Genomic DNA, 27617 nt, shown 5'->3' with positions numbered 1-27617 from the left:
GCTTGCTGCTGATTCTAGTACTATGTTCATATGGGTCCACCAGCGCATGTTACACTTGAAGTATTGGAATAGATTAGGTGTAAATGTCAGACACAGAGGTGTTTCAGGGAGATGTTTACCGTCAAGCTTAGTAAGACCGTGGCTTCATACCACCCTTTGAGATTCGACTATATGCATTCTTCTTAAAAGCACATGAAGTGCAGCAGAATAAATCTGAAATTGCAAAGTGCGTGTAATCCCTCATTGTATCACAATTAAAACTGTGCGATGATGGAGGAAAAACTCCCCCTTGCATTTTCAACAACAAAAACCTTTACGTAGCAAAGTTCTATCTACAGCCGATAACATGGTTAAATCATTGATTCAATTAAAGGGCACAAAAGAGAAAAGAAGACAAATTACTTGTGCCTTTTTGTAAATATCAAATGTACTACTGCTACCTAGAGAAGAGAGAACATAGCCTAAAAACTCTCAGAAAATCTTAAAAACAAAAAAAAAAAAGAAAACAGGTAGAAGTTCCCAAGCCAGCTCACCATGTAGTCATATAATTTTGCTGTGTCTGCTTTGGGCTTACATAATCATTTCCTCTCTTGTTTAAAGTAGATTCCAAGAAATATGCTGGGTCTGCCATCCCATCATTCTTGCTACAGTCACTGCCTCTGGTTTGCAATTCAAACACAGATCCCGTTTCCCTATCACACTTTTGTAGATTTCACTCTTGTTAGTGTGATTATTGAAACAAAAAATATTAGTTTTACACACACTCTCAATAAAGAGTGGATGATTGTGGTAAACTAAATACTCCTAAGTGGCTCTTCCAGGTGCTAAAACTTTTAAGACAGCCGTTAATATAAAGCCGTTTCTTTTTGCCATTCCTTAACCTTGTTACAACAGCACTGTCGTGCATTTCCTCTTTACAAGAAGACTGTTTAGGGCAAGCCTAAAAAATATCCTACATGATTCTGTAATGAGAAATCTTTTCTACGATCCAAATTTATTACAGACTTCAGATTGCACATACGTACTTGTCATTACATAATAGGTGGTATAGAAGAACTTGACACATCACATAGTAATTGGAATGTGAAGACTTACAATCACAATAACCATCACCAGTGTTAGGATTGTAATCTGCCATTTGAGCCATAAATTTTCACACTCGTCATCACAAGATACAAAGGCAAGCGAACAAGGGAGCACGTAAGAGATTTCCATCTACTGTTCTCGCATGTTTCGAAGATATAATTGAAGCTCATGTGCTGTGATTGAGATTTTACAATTTATTAATTTATTATTTACAGGCAATGACAAAAAACACTTTCTGTACGCACATTGCCAAACAGGCTAAGGAATATCGGATAGCCCAGTTGATTGTGCAATTTCATTTAGTTCAACCCACACAATAACATTCCTCTTGTGAATAGAATGTTTGAACATCATTACAAGTCCATATGGTATGCAGCGTTGGAATCTGACATTTTTATATGAGAGTACACTTAGTGCTTCCTTGGATAGTTTCTGCCAGTTGAGAGATGTGTATAAAGGGTCAGGTTGATTGAACAATTATTGAAATTTGCATGACAAATATAAAAATTAGGTGTGAATTAGGCATCCCTCCACACCGCAAGATTCTAATGTCAATTTCAACCTCGTGGTCTCCATTGCTACGCTGCGCATGTCACAGAAACAAGTAAAGCTGCAAAGCAAAAAAGCAAAGTTCAAAGAAATAAGTTTACAGTTACACCATCACTCTTGAAAGAAGATATAGTAAGGTTTATGACGAGCAGTTATTTTATCTTAGCATTATGGAGTCTGCCACACAAATTACCTATTGGCTGCTGAAACCTGGCACAACCTGGAATTGATGGTATGGTGACCCAGATAAAGTGAGGTCACATGGACGCGACGTTCAAGGAGCAATTTTTTGTTTTACATATTTGTCCACAGGTAACGTTCACTGACATTAAGTTCATGCAATCCAACAACATGGCTTATAATGTCTTAATGGTTAAATATTTCGAAGCTCGTGTTCGGTATAATGAGATTAACAAGTCAGGTTTGCTCTTAATTGACAGCTGATGTTATTTTCAAAGGGAATATATTGGCCTGACCACTTGACCTAAATGGTCAAACCATTTGGATTTAGATTGTTACTAAGTGGACAGCACCCACAACTTGTAGGCGGGGATTGCTAGTACGGGATCCCATTGTAGGCAGTTGCCTCGCGATATGCATCTCACGATGCTCAAATGAGTCAATGGCCATGGACTTCGGGTATATGGCGTGGCCATTTGGATATGTGGCATCATTTGTAGAAGGAAAAGGAAATGATTTCTACCCGACTAGGGGACGTCATTTGTTACAATTTTTTTCTCACGCATTCTCAGAAGCCTCAACTACTGGTCGGCAGTGTTTTCATGCTGAAAATAATGTTCTAGGGCCAAAAACACAGAGATTACAAGCTTGACTACATATGCAAGCCTGATTCTACCTCCATTTTTGTGGTTAATGTATGAGCACACAACAATGTTATGGGTATGAAATGTAATGATTTGCGAATACGTGAAAAGCCTCATAGAAGACGCTTTTGAAGTCTGCGATATGATGACAATCGGTTCGACTGGTGCCTGAAAAATGAGATTTGCACACAAGACCTGTCTTTATGATACTTGAAATACTACTTCATTTATTACATAACAACTGCAATGTGCGGGAACAATTGCCACAGCACTGGCGTAACAAGGGGAAGGAGAGAGGGCAATCCCACCCTCCAAAATTTTCAATTTTGCATTCATATTTATGCAAACGCATGCACGAGCATACACTGAGTACGGTTTATCCTCCCCCCCCCCCCCCCCCAAAAGAAAACCCACCGCAAAACTGTTCTAGTCCACGGTATATATAAACGACATAACCTCTTGTGTGCACGAAAGCGTTGCTATTCGTTTATTTGCGGACGACTGTCTTCTGTACAGAGCTGTTGAATCAACTAATGACCAAATTACCCTCAACGACAGCCTGAATTTAATATCTAATCGGTGCAACATTTGGGGAATGAAGCTTAACCAAACTAAAACTGTGTACATGCGCATAACTAATAAAAAATGTCCTCTTATGTTCAATTACTCCGTAAAGGGAGTCGAATTTTCTCAAACCAATAGCTTTAAATATCTCGGCTTAATATTACAAATAATCTAACCTGGTCAATGCATATCGACAAAATCTGTGCATCAACTCGGCGTAAGCTCGGCCTCTTACGTCACAAACTAAAAAAATCCCCCTCCCATGTTAAACTTCTTGCATATAACACGCTAATCAGGCCTCGTCTTGAATACGCGTGTATCGTTTGGGACCCGTACACTAAAAAAGACATTAACAAACTTGAACAAATTCAGAGGTTGGCTGTACGGTTCATATATAATCGTTACCGCCGACATGACTCGCCTACCTCTTTAATGCAATCAAACAACATCATGACCTTACAGAGCCGCCGTAAAATAACAAGACTAAAATTTCTTTATCAGCTTTGGAACCGTTAACTTGCACTCGACCCCGCTCCTTATCTAAACCTTTTGCCCCATAGACCCACCAGGAACTTTCACCCTTTTAAATTTAACTCGATTTTTGCACGCACAAACAAATTCAAACATTCCTTTTTCCCGTGCACCATAAGTGATTGGAATGCCTTACAATATGAAACCTTCTTATCAAATAATGTTCTTCAGTTGTTTAACCAGCTCGCAGAATAAATTTGTAACGGTGCCTTTATCCTGTGTTTGGTTTCCCATATCTAGTTGTGTAAAATCTGAGCTACGCTACTGTTATGATCATTGCTGCCTTACCTTCTTATGTGCCATATGTCTGAAATTTGCACTGATTAGTTCTCTCCTGTTCTCTGGTGTTTTCTTCGATTGCTCATTGCTTATTTCTTTCTTGCTCTCAATTTGTATTTCTTTTTTTTTGTTTTTGTTTAAATCTGGTTTTCATCATTGATATACAAACAAACCACTCCTGCTTGGGCCGCCCTAGGCCTGCAGTATTGTATAAAAAAAAAAAATTTCGAGCTGCACACCGACCCACCCGCTTAGCACACTTTTCAGGACTAAGTTGTTTTGAGCATCGAGGTCTTCTGGGGACTTAGCACTCACGATTCAGCAGTTCATACTTTTGAGCATGAGGTAATTAATAAAACCACACACATCGTTTACATGCAACGGCTATACACACGGAAATTCTTCGTGCCGCTCAGTCTGTGCCATGGAGGTTTATGGTCTGCGCACGCTCAAAAAGCAATACAAGATCTTTCTATGAGAGGCAATCCAGCCACTTTGAATGCATTCCAGCCACTTCGGTGATTAACGTATTGGGCTGAAGCACATCTTGTTTAAGATTAGAAGGAAAAAAAAAATTTAACTGTATCTCAAACAAAACAGAAAACTAACGATTCCCGTCACATAAATACATTGATCACCGTTATGAAAATAAATCTGAAACAATAAAGCCGACATGAAAGTGCTTTTAATAATAATACACCCAATACTATGCTATTAAAAATTAACACTGTCTACTTATTAACATTCAAAAACAAGCAACTCGTGTCCCACACGACTTGGCCGTTGCTGGACACTGGCCTGGGAGGTCAGGAGCGTGCCGAGAAGGCTCCCACCCATGGACGGCTTGAACCTCTGCTCACGGTGCATGCCTGTGTCCACTACATAAGTCACATCTTTGATGATAATGGACTTCTCGGCAATGTTGGTAGAGGATCACTTTGTGCACATCTGAAAAGGCAGGACGAGGCAGGAGTGAGGACGACTGGTAAAAAATGTGGCTATAGTTTGACTGTAGTCACAATTGATATCATTCAAACCTCCTTATAAAAAAGTTGGATCTTACCGAAATAGTTATTATACCAAAAATTCATTATATAGGTATATGCCCAACACTACATTGCAAAACTATATCTGCATTTACTTCACTATAACCAGTATTTTGTTTTATCCAGATTCGTTATATCGTTGTTTGAATGTAGTAATACCGAATATTCGCTGTCGCAATCGACAAAAATCGGCACCAGCAATCAGCTGCCTGGCTCGCAGCATGTAGAAGCAAAAATCCTGTGCCAAACCATGCGTGAACAGCATTCTTGGGTAGCTTTTGGCGTAGTTCAAAATCCTCCGCCTAATGCAGCTTCAGTACCACGGAACCTGAGAAAGTGCACAACACACAGGCCACCCAGAGATTCCCTTGGCAATTATGCACATGCAGAGACGGTGGCGCCCTCTCTTATGCAGCACAGGTCTCAGCCAAATGTCCTATAAACATTATTCACAATGCTTCCTGGTTATTTCCATGGGATACATAATTTTAAACCTTTATAGTTTATTGTGCAGTGGTCTTAAAGGGACACTACAAAGACAATCCACTTCCTCTAGATTTACAAAGTGCACTCTGATAACTCTAATGCCACATATTTCCCTATCATAAGCTCCTTATTAGCAGAATATCAAGGGTGAAGTTTCATTTTGAAATTTCGTGCCAAGATCTTTGCACATGTAATAAATTTCAATATATATTTTCAGTATTTAGGTGACTTTAGCTCGAAGTTTTCTGAAACTTCGTACGCTTAGTCTATGACACCCAAAGATTACAATGTACTTATTTTTATCGACAGAAAGCTGCATAGTACCCAGTATATGTGTTCGAAATTTCCTACATCACAGTGTTTGGTGCGAGAATTTAAGGTGGGGTTGCCAACTACATTTTCTTTTCACGTGTTTTCTCACTTACTAAGCATCGAAACACAGTAAGAGTACTAATATGCGAAGAATCACTTTGCTCTTTATACCCGGCGACAACTTTCTGTGGCAGCACGGCCAAGGCTACGTGGGCGGAGCCTATGCACATGTGCTACTGCGCCAAGTAGTCCGACCGCTTTGACGGGTGTTTCGGTTTCGATTTCACCAGCGCAGTCCGCGTCTCGCAGTCCGCGTCGGCTCGCGTTTGCTCGCGTTTCGCTGCAGGAAACGCGAGTCGCATCTTTGGGAACTCGAGAGCAATTTTTAATAATATTGTGACGTGATTTACTGACGCGTGGACCCAGGTTGCTGGGTGAATGATACATTCAATTATTCATGTAATGGTTACACAACTCATCATGCACGTACCGTTTTACATACCACTGGTTACATCTTGAGCCAGTTTTGCAGCTGTCGGGAGTTCATTCCTCAGAAAGTATTGATGCACTTTTCTTCGTAGAGCTGCGAGGGAGAAGCTGTCATGAAGCTCCAGTCTTGTCTTCCCGGTTTTCGCACGGTCATCCATGGCGGGGAGGCGCAGGCGCTTGCGCTTCGGTGACTTCAGGGTTCCACTGTTAACGTCGAGCTTAATCCGGAAGACACTGCGCTCGCTAACACCAGTGAGCTCGCTGACTTTCCGACATGCGGCTCTCACAGACAGCTGCGGGTCGCTTTTCCTTACTTGCGCGTAAACGTTGTACGCCACCTTCTTGGCCTGTACGGACAGCTTTTGATTTGACAACGCCTGGTACGGCTGCGCAGCTGGTGGACTCGGGGCACGCGGCGGTGTTTCCCCCGTAAGCGACGTTGACGAGCTGTAACCGGCGGACGCCATCTTTGACAGTGAGGAATGCGGGGAGGTAAAAAGGCGATGGAAGCCAAAAAACCCAAAAAAAACCTGAGAGAGCGTGAAACGAAATTTTTTCTACTGCGTAACGCTTTTATTCACTAATTAAAAAATAAATCCGCAAAAAATGTAAGTGACGAATGGTAAAACCTTAGTTACCCAGAACAGTATACAAACGTTTTCGTTGAGGGACTACATGCTGTGGCGCAGTAAGACAAGCGTGCTTCCGCTCCGTAGCCTTGGCTGTGCTGCCACAGAAAGTTGTCGCGGGGTATAGTGTCCCTTTAAGCAATGTTAGCCTTGTGTTAGACTTTTGTTGACGACTGCAGTCAAGCAACGTAAGGCAGTGGATGGACAACAAACAGGGTCCTTTTAAAGTGCTACGCACTTAGGACAAATAATTCTAGTTTTCATACCTAAAGAGGTTATCTTCTCTATCCTAGCAGCATTTCACACGACACATGCTGAAACATGATATGTTGAGAATCGCAACAGAACAAAGTCTGACAAAACAGCTGTACGCATTGCAGAGGAGTGCGACAATAACTGAATTTTGAACCTCACGGCCACATAAATATAAAACGTGTAAGTAAATTACTTTTCAATATATATTTTGCTTTTTATGCTACCTTTTAGAGGGACTGTCTACCGCTCGGAAAAAATTTTCTGATTCTGGCGCCAATGAAAAGATCATTCATCACATTGGCGGCAACAAGCATGCTTTTGTGGCAGAAAAAAAAAAATCATAATTTTAACATGATGTTGAAAGTCGATAAAAACTGACCACTAGCGTCACCCAACACGGAATGTGGTCAATCTTGACAATCTATAGGTAGGACGAGAAATTGGCACAGGTAGAATCATTTTGCTTAAGGACAAACACGTTAAACTAGAATTTGTATTTTATGTACCTGAGGCAGCTTTGTCTTGCGCCAGAGACCAATTATCACTTTTTTTTTTCTCACGTGTTCAAATTGGCGCCCAGTGGCGCTGCCGGCAGCGTGTTCGCTTGCCTGCATGCCTGCCTGCAAACGGCAGAGAAACACTACCACAACGTCCTTTGCGGCTCACGAGAAGAAAAAAATATTGTGCACATGCCTAAAATGACCATAACCAAACTTGCTGAAGCCTGCGAAAACCGCACACGGTTTCAGTTTTTTGATTTTCACCTGCACCCACCAGTATTTTCGGCATTCATCCCACCGATAGAAGGAGACATGAGGCAGACAGAAAAATTCAGTTTTTACTTTTTCCGCAGAATTTTTCGTCTGCTTTGTCTAACGTTCTGTAGGAGTGTTTCGCACAAGTGTAACAAAGTGGTATGATGTTTTTATTTCGTAATTCATTATGAGTATGCATATATACGTTTCTTTTTATACGCGCTCCGCGCTTGCCGCTCCCTGCTGCCGCTGCTTTTGGTTTCTGCCAGTTCGCACATGCACTCATTAGTGCAGATGTACAGGTGGCGCTACGCATTGTGATACGCACCGAGAGAGGAAGAAGCATGTGCGAAAGCAGGAAGAGGAGCGGAGGAGTTATACCACCGCATTGCATGATGCGCGTTGCATGATCTGTCCCATGCGAAAGCGTGGGGTGGCAACGGAGTTGGGTGTCGACTGTACTTCATGAGTGTCGACTGTACTTCATTCTTATTGACCGGAAACTAAGTAGGACCAATTAGATGCCTTCAAAATTTCTTATGTCACGGTGTTTGGTGGAGAAATCCCAAAGTGGTGTCACCACCCACATTTCCTTTTCACGCAATTTCTCACTAAGCGTCGTGTCGTGGTAAGAGTGTGTTTTTAGGATTGTAAAATTGTGTTTTACTAATACGGTAAAAATCCGTTTGCTCATAGTGTGCTTTGAAACGTGGCACGAGGAAAGAACGTCTGTGCATGTAACACTCACCGTTTGCAACTATTCTAGACCGATTACTGCAAGTAGAGCTGCAAAGAGCCAACCACACCCTAGCTCTTTTTTTCCGAAACTTCGAAGCACCCTCTACGTGCCCAGAAGGCAACACACGCACTTGAACACTGTTGACACTGTTGCTGATGATAATTACTTAAACCCAAACCTCATTATAGCAAAGTTGCTTCTTTCACAAAAATAGGTTGGTTATATCGAAAAATTCATTATAAAGGTATATTTGTAACGCTATATCCAGCACAAGACCAGTCTTCCTTTACTTTGTTTGTTATATCCGGGTTCGGTATACCGGCGTTTCAGTGTATCTCTAATTGCATCATAATGGATGGACAGACACAAAATGATTGCTTTGAAATCATTGCGCAATCAACATGTTTTCAAACCTTGTGCAATATTACTCTTCTGCCACTCAATATTATATGCAATAAAACAACTCCCGACACTCTGCAACGTTTGTATTATAAGGTAGTTTTTTTTTTGTCTCTCCGAAACAGTTTTGAGCTCTAGCATGGCTCTGTGGTGGAACACACGCTAGCCAAGCAGAAGACCCCAAGCAGAAGCAGAAGACCTATGGGGTTCGATTCCCCATAGGGCAAAGTCCTTTGTCTATTGGTATCTATCTCGATTTTTCGTTCACAACTAACGAAGCCGAAACCAGAATTTCTACAGAGAATATATAAAACTTTAACAGTTAACCTGAAAATACGGCATAAATGTATGTGCGAAAATATGCCATACATGTGTATTAGTAACACTGGATCTATGAAGGTCTATTTTTCATTTACTTAGTTGAAATAGATCATTCTGCATATCTACATTCGTTACATTCAGGTCCGAGCAATAACACACAGCGCAACACAGCTTTGTCAATATCTTGCACTGCCTTGTTAAAACGTCATGGATTTTTATGCCACCTAATCAAATCTTCTTAAACCAGAAAGTTTCCTAAATTAGGTTCACTCATATGCACCAGATCATGCCAGCATTACACGTCAAATGCCATTTATTTGTGCAAGCATCCTGCAATACTAATTGGCAAGAAATGTTATGGACCTTTGGTGGTTCAACACACCTTTGAATAAAAAAAAAAAAATCTGCAGACCCTCAGATTACATGCTCCTGGTGGGAACTGTCCTAGGATGACATTCCAAGATACGCTTCTTATAGGCGTCTACACTCAAACCTGGATATAAGTATTGGTTATAACGAAATTTTCAAAAAATTCCTTGCAATATATAGATTTATAACAAATGTTTCGATATAACAAACTTATTTTCCTGTTAGGTGCAACTATGTTATAAGGAGGTTTGAGTGTATGCCACTTCTGTGTCATCTCATTATGGAATGCTCTCATTAAGGGGTTCAACTATATTGAGTGACCTGAAATAATGTTCCATAACCTAAACCAGTTCTTTGTATGTCGAGGTTGAAAGAGTTAATTAAAGAGAGCAACATCCCTTTACGGGGTGACAATGCTCTTAAATATAATTTTTATTTCTTGATTTAGTTAGGTGAAACTTTGTGAGCTTATGTATATCTGTGTGCTGATTTACATAAGCAATTATTTTTACAATAAGTAGTTTTCAAACTGTAAATTATATCCTGTACTTTTTGGGGAGCAATTTTTTCTAAAGCGAGAGAGTTGCAGAGTACATCCGCATATCACAATAATGTGGAATCAGAACTGTGTCCAGTGCAACAAAAATGAATGTTTTAAAGCCACCCCAAAAGGCAGACAAAATATTCTGAATTTTAAAAAACTATACATTACATTAGAAAAATTATTGCATAGACTCAAACCTCAATGCAACAATTCGCCTACAATAAATTATGGGTAATAATGAAGTAGGTGACCAATAGCTTTGCCAATGATACAGTTTCACGTATCATCATTGAAAAGGATTTTTCTGATAAAACAGAGTATTTTCGTGGCAGATGTTACTTTGTTAAAATGAGGTCAGAGGGTATATGAAAACAGCACACCAAATGTAGATAAACTATAAGTTTCAACAAAATTAATCAAGAAAACAATCAAATATTTTAAGGGTCATGTCCCCTTTTAAAGGAAGCAAAGTACAAGCTTACTGGCCTCGTCTCTTCGCTCTGTAGCTACCCGCTTCACCACGGATACAGCGGCGAATCTCCTCGGCTGGGTGATCACAATGTTGCAGCGGGAGCCCATTCCCTTGCGCACCCAATGCTCGAAGATGAACTGGGGCACTTGCGTGGTCTTGCCTGACCCCGACTCGCCGCAGATCACAACCACTCGCTTGCGACTGACGGCACTTAATATTTCTTCCCTGCAGTGTGAGAATGCAAGACCAGTGTTTTTTGTGTGCCGATCATCGCGAATTCACGACATACCGAAAAATTTCAAGCAAGCAAGTCACAAAATGCCTCATCATCATCATCATCATCAGCCTGTCTACGCCCACTGCAGGGCATAGGCTTCTCCCATGATCCCCCAATCAACACTGTCTTCTGCTTTCCGTTGCCACATTATACCTGCGAACTTTTTAATTTTATTGGCCCTGTTAACTTTCTGTCTCCCCTTCGTGCCTTTGTTTTCTCTGGGAATTCAGTCAGTTACCCTTAATAACTAGCGGTTATCCTGCCTACGTGGTATACACACCCGGCACAGGTCCATCTCTTCTTCTTATATTAAACTAGGATATCCTTAACCTCGGTTTGTTGCCTGACCCACTCTGCTCTCTTCTTGTCTCTATTACACTTATCATTTTCCTTTCCATCGTTCGCTGCGTCGTTCTCAATTTAGCTGAGCCCTCTTCGTAAGCCTCCAGGTTTTTGCTTCGAAGGTAACAGTACCGGCAAGATGCTATTGTTATATAACTTCTCGTTGAGGGTTAGTGGCAGATTATCATTCATGACTTGAGAATGCTTGCCGAATGTGATGCATCATATCTTTATTCTTCTAGTTAGGCTCCCTGTCCTAAGTAGACATATTTCTTTACAACTTCCAGGATCTCTCCACCTATCGCAAAGTGCTGTTTTCTGCCGAGACTGTAGCATATTAGTACTTTAATTTAGTGCATATTAATTTTCACACCTATTCTTCTGCTTTCCATGTCCAGTGAGCTGTAATTCGTCCATTGAGCTACTCATAGAAGCGATGTCACCAGCAAATGACAGGTTACTAAGATACTTTCCATTAACGAAATGCGTGCCACCTTTAATGCCGGCTGTCAAGTACTCACGAGGAACGTAGCTTTCAGAATGAGAAATCTAGCGCTGTCTTATGTAAGGTATTTCATACCAGAACCAACTTATTCGTAGCTGATGGCTGAGAGTGCGAAGCACGTGCAACGGCTCTCACTTTTTTGTTTGTTCTTGCCTGGGTAACGCAAGTTTTATCGACAACAAATTTGTTTATTTGGTGTGCACACATCGAAGATGTGCCACACGACATGTTACTTAGTGTTGGAGTACGCTTTTTCATACAAGATCATTACTTCTGTGGAATGTGGAGAATTTGCGCAATACCTAAAAGAATGCAATGAAGTTGTTTTGTACATATTTAATGTCAGAATATATAAAACGTTGCTATTTAAAGCTAGAAAATACTTTTTTATTTTGTTCAAACGTTTCATAATTCAAACAATAAAGGGGGGCTGAAAAATGTTCGCGGCTGAGATCAATCCTGCGGTATTGATTCCCGTGAATACGCGTACATCATCTTCAAAATATAAACAGCCAATATAGCAAGGAAGGTACTTTAAATCAACTTTGTAGTTTGCTTCAGCCATTGACTCCATCGCGCTACTGACACCCTAAAAGGTGACCCTTAGGGGCTCCATGCTTCCCTCCCGTGATCACGCTGCAGCAAGGTATGACGTCATAGCCGTCATTTTTCTTTGCTCGCGTTTGCTCCAGCAGATTTCTACTCTGCAGCTACTCGAGAGTCCGTGGCCGCGGTGCACGAGTTGATCACTTTCCTGTTCGAGATTGATGTTCTATTTGCTGTTCGAAAAAACTTCACGCGAACCGCCTGGAGCATTGCACCCGCAAGGAGGGAATTGTTGAATCCGGTGGCTTGTAGTTTTCGAAACAGAAACTGGTTGGTAATAGCGAGCCTGTAATTAGGGGAACCTTAAACAATGTTTTGAAGTTTTGTCAGCAATTACGCTAGAGCGTCATCAAACCGTTTGAATCACAAATTTAGTGTCACCCCGTGCAGAAAGGCCACTACGGACAATAATATCATAAACACGATCTCCCCTGTGGCTAGCCTCATCAACTCATAAGGCCCGCTGGTTTCACTGGCGATCATAGAGCTCGTACGAGCGCGTTAGATTAGGGCTATTACCAATTTAGATCTCAGAGATTGCACGCCAACAAGTTGGGCGCATTGTCAAAGGTCATCAGACAGCGCGCCGGCATCACGCACAATGTATCGCGGATTGGTTCATATCTGCTTCGACAGGTGCTGCCACCCTACCACCAGAATTTGCTTCAACGCATTCTACAGCACATGACAGCAAAACAGATCAGTAGACACAGTGACTTCAAATGGCCAGAGTATGTCACTCTGGGAATGGGCGGTAGAAAACACATTTGGCCGAGTCACAGCGAGCTGCGCCGATCTGCAGCGATTCGCAGCTTTAAAGTGTTGTAATAAATTACACAGTTTATGCAGAGAGCTCAAATCGATCTCTAAATGACCCTTACAACTTGGTATACTGGTCAAATGTGTTGGTACAAAATCACTTAAACTGTTTTAGGATCCCTTTAATTATACATCGCGCTGCGCAGAAAAGAACATGTTATGACTAACAGGCCACCAGTACAGAACAGTGCGAATTCCGTTAATGCCTGGCTGCTCAGGCTGTTGTGCCGCATTGGATATGCAAGGTGAATGCTACATTAGAGGGCTGTTCCTAAAAGCGGGCATTTGCACTGCGCCAACAGGAACCACTGAAAATTTTCATTTAAACTGAGCATTTCCTCACCACAAAAGGAATGTTACAAGATTTTAGAATGCTATTTTAACAAACCATGCCAGCTCCATATTTTACGCAAATCAATCATATAATCAAAGCGTCATATAATGAAAAAACTAAGATTATAGGAAGTGCCCCTCAATGTACAGACTGCCTGAATAAGCGCTCGGCACGACCTTGTGCCTCTGCAAGGAAGGTAGATTAAATTATTCTAGCCACTGGCTGCTATTGACCGCATTACTTAGTTGAAAGAGGAGCGAGCGAATCTTTATTCTCAACCTTAAAAAAAAAATCGAATCTAGCGTGCAGCTTTCTACTAATAAACAAAAAAAATTGCCTGCGTGTGAAAACGAAAGCTAAACCGCATTGCACACAGCCTCCCGTCAGACAAGGTGCCATCGCTATCATATAGGTGACAGACCATGAGATTGCGTAGTACGTAGAATGCCTTCGTGCTCGACTGCACTTCACGCATTGTAGTTTGTTGATTTGTGAAGTGCAACTGATGGTGTCTCGCTCATAATATGAACATTGACTTCAAGTGAAAGTAATCTTGCACGGTGAAAACAACTGTGTCATGCCCTTATGCGTGAGCAAGCCTGTGACTGCGAATGCAACAAAGGCAGAAGATCAGCTGTATGTCGACCAAGAAAAGCTGCCACGTACTGAAAACGTGAAAATATCAGCCTTTGGCCAACTGAAGCTGCTCTGTGTGGACAGAGCTTGACTAGGTAACGACTTCGGATGCGTATACATGCAATGGAGGCGTGTAGAAATGAATCATAGAGTTTCATGAAATGATACCTAGAGGGTAATCTGGCGCTATTGTCTATGTGGACGGCTTGAGTGGCGCTTGTACCCCTATGAAAATTATGGGAAGTACATGCTTTGGATGCGCTTCAAATGGATTACGTTTTGGAGATTCGCGACGCCTCTTTCCCGAGTGTACAGCAAAGTCATATGAACTTGCATTTAATTGAAACTTGCTTCAATTGTTTGCATGCAAACTTTATTGCAACAGTTTTTGTGAAGAGGCTGCAAAAACGAAACCTGAGGAAATTTAATCATCATGGTTATATGCATTGCTCTGCCACATCGATGCAGATTTGGCAACAAGATTTATTAAATTATTTTTTACAATGCTTGAAAACAAACATGCTTGTTTTTCTCTCAAAAGAATTATCTATTCATGGAAATAACAGTACAGTATCAAATGAGAAACAGCTAACGTTTCGTCTTATCCGATGCTAGGTACATCTGTCTAAGTGGTCTGCACCAAGTGCATCTCCGGTTTGTTGTGAAGTCAAGTCAGCGGAGCGTGACGGTGCGTCTACTTAGCTTCGCCATCATTTTGCAGTCGACTTAAAACGAGTTTAGGCAAGGCGCGTTCATTAAAAAACGTTAAATCGGCGAAATATCCTGCACTGCCACGAGACGCTTCATCTATGCATAGCGGTGAGTGGACTGTCATTAAACTGTCAAATAAGACTCATAAAGCTTCAACGTCACCGAACATTTCAGACATAAGTAGTCTTAAGCCTCTTTGAACAACAATGACACTGCTTCAGCTTTTCACCGCACCCCACTACCTGCGTTGCACGAAGAAGAAAACTCAAACTGTAAAAACAAGTCTGTAGACAGTTCGTTAGCTAACCCTATCAATCCGACGCCTGTACTCCCCATCATTCCCATGGAGGTACATGATCGCAGTGCCAGATTTCTCTCTAGGTATTATTGTATGAAACTCTATGAAGTGCATGAACTTCCAGGAGAACACATTTTCCATTCTAAGAAGACACCTTGTCTCGCACTCTATTTTTCCCATCGTCAGCCTAAGGAACGCAAGTTCATATTTTGCACTCATGAATATTTGGTCCACGTTTGATTCGAGCAAAGGCGTTTTTCTCTTTTCGACAAAAATCTGTAAGTCCTCGTAAGATCTAGGGGCGGTGATAAACTGCGTCGCGTGACCAAGGTTTTCAATACATTCTTTTTAATGAAATTTGTTTTTCCAGGACCAAACTAATTCGACATAAAATGCGGGTCGACATGACATCGGGGGCGTATAGTCGAAGATCCACTGCATTTAGGGATTGTTGCTCTGAAATGTTGTTGGCCAGTGTGCTGGCCAACAACATGCACAACAGTGTGCTGGCCAACAACAAACTCCAGGTGGTCGAAATTTCCGGAGCCCTCCACTACGGCATTTCTCATAATCATATGGTGGTTTTGGAACACGGGCTTTGAAAACCCTAAAAAGAGTAGTACTGTAATGCCTGAGAATGCATTGCATATATTTTGAATGCCGCTACACTAAAGCTACGCTTTCAGTATTGAAGGGGAGGCTTTTTTGTCATGTGTAAGGGCAGTGCGATGTCACAAGAAGACAGCCATACTAGCGGCAGACCTGCTGTCTGCTTGTGGTACACGAAAACAACGATGAGTGCACAGTCTCCAGCGACTCGGACAGTGATTTCTGTAATTTAGGCTGCGTGCAGGAAACAAAGTTCTTAAACCAAGCCATCAACATATACTAATTATGTCAGGTGGTTTAGGAATTATTTATTAACGTTGCATTTTAAAGTCAAGCATAAAAAAAATTTGCAGCACACCTGAAGTAACCCTTAACATCTCAGAAAAGTTATGCCTTTCGAAACAGAAGCCAATTTTCACTATTGTATTTCATTGATGCTCTTTGGTAGGGCTTCAGATTTCAGAGCTGACCTTTCGGAGTGTGCGTCAAGCACCTCAAGTACAGCATTTGGAAGCAAAATCTAAGAAGGTGACACCGCCTTTCCTCCATGATTTCAACCACATGATTTACACCGTAAGCAAAGCCTGAAAGACAGATTAGCCGCAATGCAGAAAAGTGATAGGGTGAAGCACATAAAAAAATGCCAGGCCTGCACGGAACGTGCAGCACAGTGAAAGCTAGAAGAACGGCCTTTCAGAGCCTTTTAACACTCTTTGGGATGCTACAAGCACACTGCTAGGTACCCGATTCGCCATAAAGAATCAAATTTTGTGTAGTAGGCCGGCATTCACTATTCTAGGCTTTGGAGAATAGTGGCCACAGCACATGTGTTAGAAATTTTGTGCAATTTTTTTTATGCAGTGGCTGACGATGGAATATGGCTGAAGGTGAGGCATCATTGAGAAGGACTGTGGTAGGAGCTCAGAAGTGGTAATGTTGGTTGTGATGCAGCAATGTCTGAAGTGAAATCTAGGCCGTGGTGGTGGTGGCAGCAGCTGCAGTGTTTGTGCCGAAGGTGGCTGACCTGGAAGATATGACTGAAACTTAAGGGATGACAGATAATAGGTACCAAGAAATCATGAAAAAGATAGTTCACTACATTATAGAAATTTACAACGTAGAGTGACGAACAGCTGAGCTTGTTGGTGGAGATTCATGTTGGGATTCTGTGAACATAATAAGTGAAGTGAGAAACGTAGCAAGTAACGGGTGTGTCGTGGGTAGTCCTTACATTCACAAGATAGCTCACAGGCTAAAGAAAATGATAAATAGATACAACATCATAGTATTATGGCCACCAATAGACTAGGTACTAGGTGAGGTATGCACCGTCGTGCTGAGAAACAATGAGCGGAGACAAGGAACTGGACTCCTAATTGTTTCATGAACACACCAAAAAAGTTGCTGATTACCATACACGTGCAAAGTTAAATGTTTCTTTTAGCTTCGGCCATATCTACATAAGGCAGATGGGCTAGTGTTAACCAGAGATTAATGAAACATTAAAGAATGCAAACTACAGGCTCACCAAATAATCTATCATTAAATTGTCGAGGGTGTGTTGAAAGCACAGGCCGACCAAAAAAAAAATGTGAAGCTCACTCTATCACAAAATGTATTTGCACATATGGCTCATTCAGATTCTGATTTATGGCCCAATCCGAGTTTGAGTGACTCGGCTTATGAGGGAGTTTGCCAACCTATGGCTGAGAGAGGTTCTGAAGTCTGCCATTCCTTTCCTCCAAAGCCTCTATTTGTTGCTCAAGCCACTCGTTCTATTGTAATAATTTTCTTCTCTTTCTGGAGGAGGCTCAAGCAAACAAGCTTCTAATTGCTAGAGCCATCATTCAGGGTTCTTTTTCTTCCTTGAATGGCTCCCTTCTGTGACTTTTTTTGGAGGGGAAAAGGGAGTCTTGGGAGTGTATATATAGACCAAAAATATTACCACTTAATAGAGATGCTCTAAATGCCGTAAAATACAGAGTAAACACTCCTAACAGAGCAAGCACCTCCTTAATTTTTCAAAAGGTGTTAAATAAGTAGCCTTTCTTCTCTACCACCATTTTCACTGTTTCTATTTGTCCAGTGAGTGCGAAACAAAGCCGTGTGTGCATGCGCATTCAAGAAAGTGCTTAAGTAGAAGCACAGATGTGCATTTTTTATTCTCAGTGATTCTTCCATTTTCTTGTTAAATATTGACCAATGACTGAGCAAGGGCCTACTCTTCAAACTTTGTCGAATAATCACTCACTCTCCAGGAGCACTTGCGGAGAATTTTTCAGAAAACAACATACTAGGAAGTCTGTACTTTCCAGTAACAGATACCTCAAAACTAGAGTTACAGTAACTACCGCCTTAAGTCATCTACTACTTCATAGGTAGCCATGAATGTTCACTTCTCATATATCATACTGCCTGCTGTGTTGCTGACCGCAACAGCTGCATGTGCTCCTAAATTTATAACTATGCAATTGTTGCATATCACATTTGCATGCTGTTTATGCAGTGATTTAGCCACATGAATTTATGTCAATAATAACAAAATTAACTGCTTTATGGACATAACAAACATACAGTCAGCATGAGTGTAACTTGAGAAGCTTGCTTTGGCATGTTGACACTCCAGAGAAACATTTTAGCTCACAAAATACGATGCCTATGTTTTTCAAAATCACAATGGCCCATAAATAAAAAGCAATTAAAATTTCATGACGCAACGCATATGTGTTGTACGATTTCCTTAGTGTGCCTGTCTATCTTATGAGGCCAAAGCTCTCAGTTGTTGATGCAAAGCACCCATGTAAACATGCCTCAGATAAGTGTGAAGTGTGTGCTATAATTCAATTTCAGGGTGCTGAGCAGTGCAGTACAGCTGAAATTCATCGAATATTGAGCACTGTGTACAGCACAACTTTAAATACATGAGAGCAAAGCACTGCAATAGTGAAGGAAATCAGAAGCATGATGCACAATGTTTACAATGCAGACTGACTGGAAATGAAGCAAGCGTAAAACAATGATCTTGTTGACTGAACGGATCAGATAATTTGGGAAAATTATTGGGTCACAGTTTTTGGGCTCAGTAATTCATTTCCCAAAATATTGCAGTCAGCTCAATACAGCACAAATGGTATACCATGGTTGCACATAGAGAGACTCCAGTGCAGCAAACTGCGTGCAAATTCAGTTTCCTAAAATGCTGACTGATCATGAAAAAAACTACAAACGGGTGCCATTTTCACATTTCTCTAGCACTACCATGATGAAAGAGAAGAGTCTCTGAACAGAATAATCACAAGCAAAAAGCCATCAGTCCACTCTAAAACTGAAGAAATGAAGGTGCAATACAAACAGTGAAAGCATTTCCATGAGCGCAAAGAAGTTCATGTGAACCTTCTTTAAGAAGTGCATGGCTGCTGTGTTTGGGGAGAGAAATGGTGGTGTTTCCTTGGTTTTTAAAATAAATGAGGAATAAACCCACAAAGGCTCATGAGATTCGCCATCTGCATCGGCTTCTAGTTCAATATATTCGTAGCACGCTGTTTCGCTGGCTGCGTTTTCGGAGCCCTAGACAGGGCTTTTCTTTTAATTGTGTTGCAAACTAGTCACTTGTACAATCATAGTCGGCTGTGCAGCTGTCGAAAACAGCACCAAATGGGAAAAAATGTTCAGATTCCTTTAGAACGAAGATAGAAAATTGAAGTGGATTTTGTGGAGAGACATGGTGAGTGGTATAGCTTTTGGATGCCTAGCGTCAGGTGGGCAATATTTATCCAAAATCCTGCATGGATTGTTTCGTTTGACACATTCGGTATTTACGTACAGGTGCTCCAAGCAAAGATTCATGACAGGTTGACTGCGTGCCATCAACATATCGACACGTCCAAAGAGAATCTAGGGCGTCAAGACTGAAGTACGAAAGTCATTTAGAAGTGTAGTTTTCATCAGTACAACCACAATCACTATCTACACAGCTACGACAAGCATATGGCATTTGCCCTGAAACCCACAGCCGCCATGCAAAGTGCAGCGAGCTCTGAGCTTGATACAGAAAAAAATTCCGCCATATCCACGAAGTGAATGATGATGAGTGGGCGAAGCTCCGGAGGTAAACCTGGTAAACCATGAATCCTCTGTACATTTTGCCCACTCGATTTTATTACATCGCTCCCCCTAGCGTACGTCGCCGCACTAAATCGAACGATTGCCTTCAACCAATGACACGCGCCATATGTGACATCATTCCTATTTTATAAGATCTCGCGTCTTTCATCAACTACAAGTACCGCTTTCTAGTTTATAACATCTTGCATCTTTTCATCATCAGCTACAAGTACCACCATCTAGTAAACACTACAAGAACTAAACGAGAGGTGGCTATATACAGGAGACGGTACCGCCATCTAGTGAACACTGCAAGAACTAAACTAGAGGTGGCTACATACAGGGGACCGTACCGCCATCTAGTGAACACTGCAAGAACTAAACTAGAGGTGGCTACATACAGGCTACAGGGGACGCACAGCCCACGCCCTAAGGAGCTTCGCCCCTAAAATAGCAAGATAGAGCAGCCAACAGCCCCTTGACATCATGCTAGGGGTGACACCGTGGAATCCACGGCACCAATTGCAGCGATGTATACACAATCAGTAGTGGTTAAGAAGGCGATGACCTCGCACCAGTTAAAGAAAATGATGTGTCAGTAACGCTATGTAGACAAGAAAAGGCACCCCACTATTCTACTTATAGAACAGGTATACAATGTGTCACTAATGATTTCAACTGTTCCTCTAAGCCTTTATTATGTAGCAGTCAATTTATTCATACCTGATCTTGTGCACATGCAAGCAGAGCAGGTAACTAGGCTTAACAAGCACGGTGCCTGACTGTGAGGTGAGCGTCGCCTAGACCAGCTTGTTCACCAACACGATGCAATGCGGAAATGCCAAAGAAGCTCGACTTTACTAATAAAAGTTACCGCAGACAGATTTCGCTTTGGAAGCTTTTTCAGCACAGCATTCTAGTCCATGTCATTCATGAACGTTTTAACATTTTGCCAGGCCGTCACCGCTGAACACGTAGATTTAATAACATATGATACCCATTGCACACGGTGAATTGATAAAAGATACTGTATACCCAACAATCTGAGTCAGCAACAGAGGTGCAACTGCAAATGTAAAAACAGCTGAATGCCCTCAGTGAAGCATACACATAAAAATAAGCACATTAGTCAGTGACGTGCGTTAATATGCAAGTGTAAAATTAGTTGAAACACGTGACAACCAAGGCTATGCCACTTAAAAAAGACACATAATTGCAATAGCACATACAGTCGGTTGTTTGTCACTTCAAATGAAAATATTATTTGGCAATCACAACACATGCTTCTCTTTCCTGGTCAGTCGTAGGTGCGGCCGTGCTATTGTGTGCAAGAAATTAGCAGCAAAGGCGTTAGGTTACCATGAAGAAAGCGAGTGACACCGATAAACGCCGATACCCAAGGAGTGATGCAGCGCACGGAGAGCCATTGAAATGGTAGCTGGTGTGGACTGCGTGCATCCCATGAGCCTTTGCAAGTTTATGCCTCACTTATTCATGGGTCATGGCATAACCCTCACTGCAGCATTGTAGGTCGACCTCCCAAATGCTTATAAAGTGCAATTAAGAATAATCAAAGAGATGTTGTCATAAGACACTGTCTTTTTTTTTTTCATGACAATATGGGGCCACAGAGGAAGCAGTGGGGAAGTTTTCAGTCACCCATCACCATACAGACTCGACTTAGCTATCTCTGATTACCATATCTTTGCTAACATAAAATGCTGGCTAGAAGGCCTGTGCTTTCACCCTGTCCTGTTCTCCGCTCTGCTGCTTGTTGAAGACTCGCTTACCGAACTTCTAGGCGAGTAAAGGAAGTTGCAAGGCAGACAGTTCTGATGAAGCCCTTGATCAACATTTGTTGTGCTGCAGAAATTTGCAGCATACGCGTTGGGTTACCATGAAGAAAGCGAGTGACACCAATACCGAAGGAGTGATGCAGCGCACGGAGAGCCATTGAAATGGTAGCTGGTGCAGACTGCGTGCATCCCATGAGCCTTTGCAAGTTTATGCCTCACTTATTCATGGGACATGACATAACCCTCACTGCAGCATTGTAGATCTAACTCTCAATTGCCTACAGAGCCCAATTAAGAATAAGCAACGAGAGATGTCATAAGACACTGTCTTTTTTTTCCATGACAACAAGGGGCCACAGAGGAAGGAGTGGGAAGTTTTCAGTCACTTATCACCATACAGACTCGACTTAGCCATCTGTGATTACCATATCTTTGCTAACATAAAATGCTGGCTAGGAGGCCTGTGCTTTCACCAGTCTTGTTCTCCGCTCTGCTGCTTGCTGCAGACTCGCTTACTGAACGTCTAGGAGAGTAAAGGAAGTTGCAAGGCAGACAGTTCTAACGAAGCCCTTTATCAACATTTCTTGTGCTGAATACTAAATCACTGAAACTCTTACATTACAAGGTCAAAAGTGTGGTTGCTAACTATTAGTGTTGTTCTTTTTTTTTTTCTTTGTAAGAATCATCCTGGCCAAACTGACGTATGTGTGTGTGGTGCTAGTATTTTTATTATTTCTGTACCATTCTCCTTTCTTGTAATTCCCCTGCAGCTTGGGCTATGCTAGCTTGCAGTATAGTGAAATAAATAAATAAATAAGTTGGTGCTACACACCGACACATGTCTGACTCGAAATGGCAAATATGTAGAGATGTAGCTGGTATATGTACCTAAATGTTTCAAATGAAGCAGTCTTCATTTTCGCTCTGGTCACTACTTTGCGACCGAAAAGAACTTGAAAAAAAAAAATGTAACATAAGATGAGTGATCCTTACCCAGCCAATTAGCACAAATGTACTTGAATGAGCGACTACTGTATAGACGTGCGGCTTGAGAAAGCAACCAGGACATTGGAAGATAGCATTTTGTAAATGTTGTCAAAATCAGTTTTACTATTAAAGCACATTTACCTTCCAAGTTTTGACGTTCCTTTCACAGTCACTCTGGTAGAAAAGATTGTGTTGCACAGCGAGTCGTTTTTTTTCTCCATCTACACGAGCTCAGTAAATATAGTTTAACCAGAGAACACAAAGTTGTAGAGCAGGCTACAATAAATAACCACACAGAAATTAAAACGTAAAATGTGTGACTATTACATGCGAAATATAAATAAATGCAATGTAATGCAGGTTGGCCGTCAGGAATAGCGATGTCGACTTGTTCATATAATAATACCTCTACTGGTGTCACACCGGACATTTCCAGCACCATCAGGGCTGACCCGAATGTGGTTTTTTGATGTTCTCAACAGTGGCAGCTACTATATATATCGCTGTGAAGTCGCACATAGTAGAGACATTTTAATCCAGGTCCGTCATGATCACGATCGAAAGATCCTATGGGAGGGATGCGAGCGCGCGGTATCAGGTGCAGCACGCCATCATACACAACACACGGACAAAATGTAGCACATAAAAAATAAAACACACACTCAAACATGCTTTCGTTGTCGGTGTGGCTAGGGTTACGTCCAGACGTAACTAGAAGCAGCGCAATCATTATGTTGAGACGTAACTATAGCCACCACAATCGTTACGTCCAGACGTAACTATAGCCAGCGCTATTGTTACATCCAGCCATAACTATAGCAAACGATAGCGCTACATCCAGACATAACTTCAGCCACTGCTTGTGTTAGGTCCACGGTCCCACGGTGACGTTTGCATCTGCTACGGCAGCAGAACGGTAACGTTTGGCACTGCTGCTCGCCGAATTAAGAGGTCATAAGCTCGGATTCACCAATTTAGTGGAATCACTTGTGTGTTGAAAGCTACGTCGTTTATTGTGCCGGACTTTTTCACGTATCAGCAGCTCTGTTGAGACAGAGCAGCTGACGAACTTTTAAAAGACGTTGCCGGTACCACTCTACCGTATCGGGTGCTGCCTTTCGTTAGCTTCCTTGAAGTGGTCAACAAAGAGAGCAATCAATCATGATAGAACCCTGCTCACATTGTGGTTAGTGGTAAACAGCGGCTCTTCAACTGGATGCAAGTAGGATTTGCATGCTAAGGTTACGCCCATACTGTAACAGTAGTAGCTGTCCCGCATCACGACATGTAAATATCTCGCCGTCCGAAAACCTTATCGCCTAATTTTAATGGCGCAGCCCTCGCCAATGTAGTATCTATAAAGGTGTTCTGTGGAAGTATCTCTAAACGTTGGCCTGCGCAACCTACTTGTAGCGCATCACCACTTGTAGCAGCCTGTAGCCACGATATTAGGCTACAAGTGACGGCAGCAATTTTGGAAGAATTTATCATGAATTTATATATATTATCGTGAATAATTCTTGATTGACCACATAGTTTACATTTTTTCAGAACCTCTAATTTATCTTGCACTGATATTAAGCACTGATAGCCTGTTTTAGGCTTGTATTGACCACAGTGCAATCGCGTCACATCAGACATACATCACATCAGACACATCGGACATCATACATCGCATCACATCAGACGTACACTTGCAATATAGATTAATATAGATTACGGTGGTTGTTCAGCGACAAAAAGACATCTATCTGACTCATTATATCTATATTTTTAGGAGTGTAATGGTAAAAACATGAAAAAATCACCCCAGAACACAAAACGAATTGTCACTGAGTCCATAGTTTTCTGTGAGAAACTCTACGACTCATAGAGTTAATACACAGACTCTACAGGAAAAGCTCCCAATAGCGCTCATGCTGGGATAATCTCGCGGTGCGCTTTCGTCGCTAGCACTCACTATTTTGCTTCAGCAGAACCGTACGGCGCGGTAGCAACGCGGTTTTGCGCGTCGGCCACGGCCACGAAGGCTATCTTCTTTAGTGAATATATATATATATATATATATATATATATATATATATATAAGGGAAAGAAGTGTATACCTAAGGGCTCGTTTTTCCGTGTTTTTAACACAATAATAATGAGATATAACAGACAGTAATGCCAAGGAATGTACAGGGGAAGTTATTAACATTAATGGAATGTAAATAAGAAGAAAGAAAAGTGGATGAAAAAATTACCAACTGTAAGCAGGAATCGAACCTACGACCTTCGAATTACGCGTTCGATGCTCTAACCACTGAGCTATTACAGCGGCCCTCCCTCCATCCACTTTTTTGGGTTTATCTGTGAATTTAGAAGTAGGAGCGACAGTCAGCGCCATCTATAAGCCAAACAACGAGTGTGAAAACACTCTTATGCGCATGTTTGGCGTCACGTAGCACGTGAACTTATTATGAGCGGGCAGCTGATTAATTGTCCCTCTTATACAACCTAAACACACCAAGTCTGCCAGTACGAGACCCTCGTTCAATGAAATAAGGGAAAGAAGTGTATACAGCGGTTAGAGCATCGAACGCGTAATTCGAAGGTCGTAGGTTCGATTCCTGCTTACAGTTGGTAATTTTTTCATCCACTTTTCTTTCTTCTTATTTACATTCCATTAATGTTAATAACTTCCCCTGTACATTCCTTGGCATTACTGTCTGTTATATCTCATATATATAAATATATATATATATATATATATATATATATATATATATATATATATATATATATATATATATATATATATTGTGGGCATTTAGTATACCAATCCTCTTCATCTGTACATTATCATCATTATCATGTATTGCTCATGCATTCTCATCGTCGTCACGTATCATCATCATCTTGGTTCGTGCATCTCCGCTGTCGGCTGCCGGTTCCTCGGGCCTAACAAAGGTCTTCCAAACCAAGACTTCATACGTGGTGGAGCGTGCTGTTAGATCCCTCGTCATCCTCTCGACCACTCTACCCCCTGGAGCTACGTTCAGGTCGCCGCTTGGGCCAGGTGTCCGGAAATATGTCGCACCAGGAAGAGGTCGGTGCTGCAACCGTTCCCACTCCGCCACCGCGTGCCGCACCTTTTCACGTCATTAACAGCCTCCAGCGTGAGCCCCACCCCTTCGCCAGTATGCGTGGGGAAGATGTGGAGGAATGGCTGGACAATTTCTAACGTGTCGGCGCTGCTAACCGGTGGGATAACACCTACGAACTCGCTTACGTGTCATTCTACCTCACGGGTGTCGCGAAGACGTGGTTTCTCAACCACTTCATTGACATCCCCGACTGGTCAGCCTTCAAAGATCAGCTTCGCCATGTCTTTGGCACACCGACTGTTCGTTCGGCTCTCGCAAAGAAAGTTCTCGCGGCTCGGAAACAGCACATCGGGGAGTCGTATACATCCTACATCGAGGATGTCCTTTCACTTTGCCGCCGGGTTGAAACCCCAATGACAGAGTCAGACAAGGTACGCCAGCTTCTTAAGGGGATTGCACCCGTCGCATTCAATGCCCTTGCAATCCAGAATCCAGCTACTGTTGCTGACGTTGCGACAACCTGTCAGCGCCTCGAAGAACTCAAGTCTATGCGCCTACAACCGGACAGTGACGCGGCCCGTATTATGGCAGATCCAAACCTACGAGACACAATAAGGGTGATTATACGCGAAGAATTAGAATCGATGGGATTCACACTACCTTCAGTGCGTCCCATTCAGTCTTCTTCAACGTCATTGCGGGATGTCATCAGGGAGGAGCTCACGTCCATGACCCACATGGCCCACCTGCAGCCCACTGTCGCTCGTACTCTCCCATCGTTCTCGCATGCCGTCGCCGCCACCAACGTACGCGTCGGTTGCTGCCGCACCTCCCAGAAGCTTTCCCACGAGCTTTCCATCACCACCGCCTGAGCCATCATCTGTCCCTCTCACTGCTCTTTCTCCCGGCGCATCTAACACAAGCTACTACCCTCCTTATCGATCGACTCGCCCTACGTGCTATTATTGCGGCTATCGTGGTCACATTTCACGCTTTTGCCGCAAGCGCCAGCAAGATGAGCGCCGAGGGTACGACATACGCGAACGAGACTATACCACAGGAGCCTTGTACCAGGGCCGTCGTTATTCGTCACCGCCGCGTCGGTCTCCATCTCCGCCAGCATCCGGTGAACTGCGCAGTAGTCATCGATCAACCAGACGCCGTTCACCATTGCCCTACCGTCGCTCCTTTTCAGCCTGCTTCCCTCGCTTTTGATTGGCGTCCGGAAAACTAAGCGATGCAGTTTTTGGAGGACAAACTGCATTCCAACACAGTACTCCAATTCCTCCAGCGCGCCCTTACAATATGATTGCAGTCTCAGTTGAGGGAGTGGACGTTGATGCTTTGGTGGACACTGGGGCTCGGTTTTCTATTATTCGTGCTGATTTGTGTACCCGTCTTCGAAAAGTCACGACACCTTATGATGGACCAACACTGGTTACAGCCCAGGGAACAATGATTCGCTCTTCCGCTCTCTGTACTGCCCGTGTGCTAATCGACGACATTCTTCATCATATACAATTCGCTGTGCTATCCCCGTGCTCCCACGAACTCATTTTAGGCTGGGACTTTCTTTCATCTGCTTCCGCGGCTATTTGTTGTGCACAACGTGTCGTCCATCTTACTGACACAGACCACTTGCTTAGTGAAAAAACCTACAGGCCACTTCGACTCGTCGCTGCTGTAGACATCGAGTTACCCCCAAATGAACATCAATTAGTCACTGTTTTGTCCAACGACGTTGACTCTGGTGACATTTTGGTCACTCCATCGCCCCGTTGCCTTAATAAAGGCATAGCTCTCGCATCAGGTGTGGCTCGCTTCAACAATGGATCAGCTGTCTTCGCTGCTACGAACA

At 42.4% G+C, this 27617-nt stretch overlaps 1 protein-coding gene and 1 long non-coding RNA gene across 2 annotated transcripts in view; one reads left to right on the top strand and one right to left on the bottom strand.

Annotated features, from left to right (window-relative positions):
- Window positions 1-2875: 2875 nt before the first annotated feature.
- Window positions 2876-14429, bottom strand: LOC142775398 (uncharacterized). The gene is made up of 3 exons (XR_012886767.1): window positions 14337-14429; window positions 10660-10874; window positions 2876-4781 (listed from the first exon to the last, which is right to left on the bottom strand). It is a non-coding gene; the product is annotated as an uncharacterized LOC142775398 (long non-coding RNA).
- The window catches only part of LOC142775397 (uncharacterized), a 123174-nt gene continuing 109470 nt past the window's right edge, over window positions 13914-27617 (top strand). The window contains exons 1-2 of the mRNA XM_075876757.1: window positions 13914-14987; window positions 16648-16673. Coding sequence (XP_075732872.1) covers window positions 14978-14987; window positions 16648-16673 — 36 coding nt within the window. The 5' untranslated portion in view covers window positions 13914-14977. The remainder of the gene's footprint in view (window positions 14988-16647; window positions 16674-27617) is intronic.

This window comes from Rhipicephalus microplus, chromosome X (genome assembly GCF_043290135.1).
Source record: "Rhipicephalus microplus isolate Deutch F79 chromosome X, USDA_Rmic, whole genome shotgun sequence".
Taxonomy (NCBI): domain Eukaryota; kingdom Metazoa; phylum Arthropoda; class Arachnida; order Ixodida; family Ixodidae; genus Rhipicephalus; species Rhipicephalus microplus.
The sequence above is the reverse complement of the archived record's forward strand: the minus strand, read 5'-3'. Positions and strand labels throughout refer to the sequence as shown.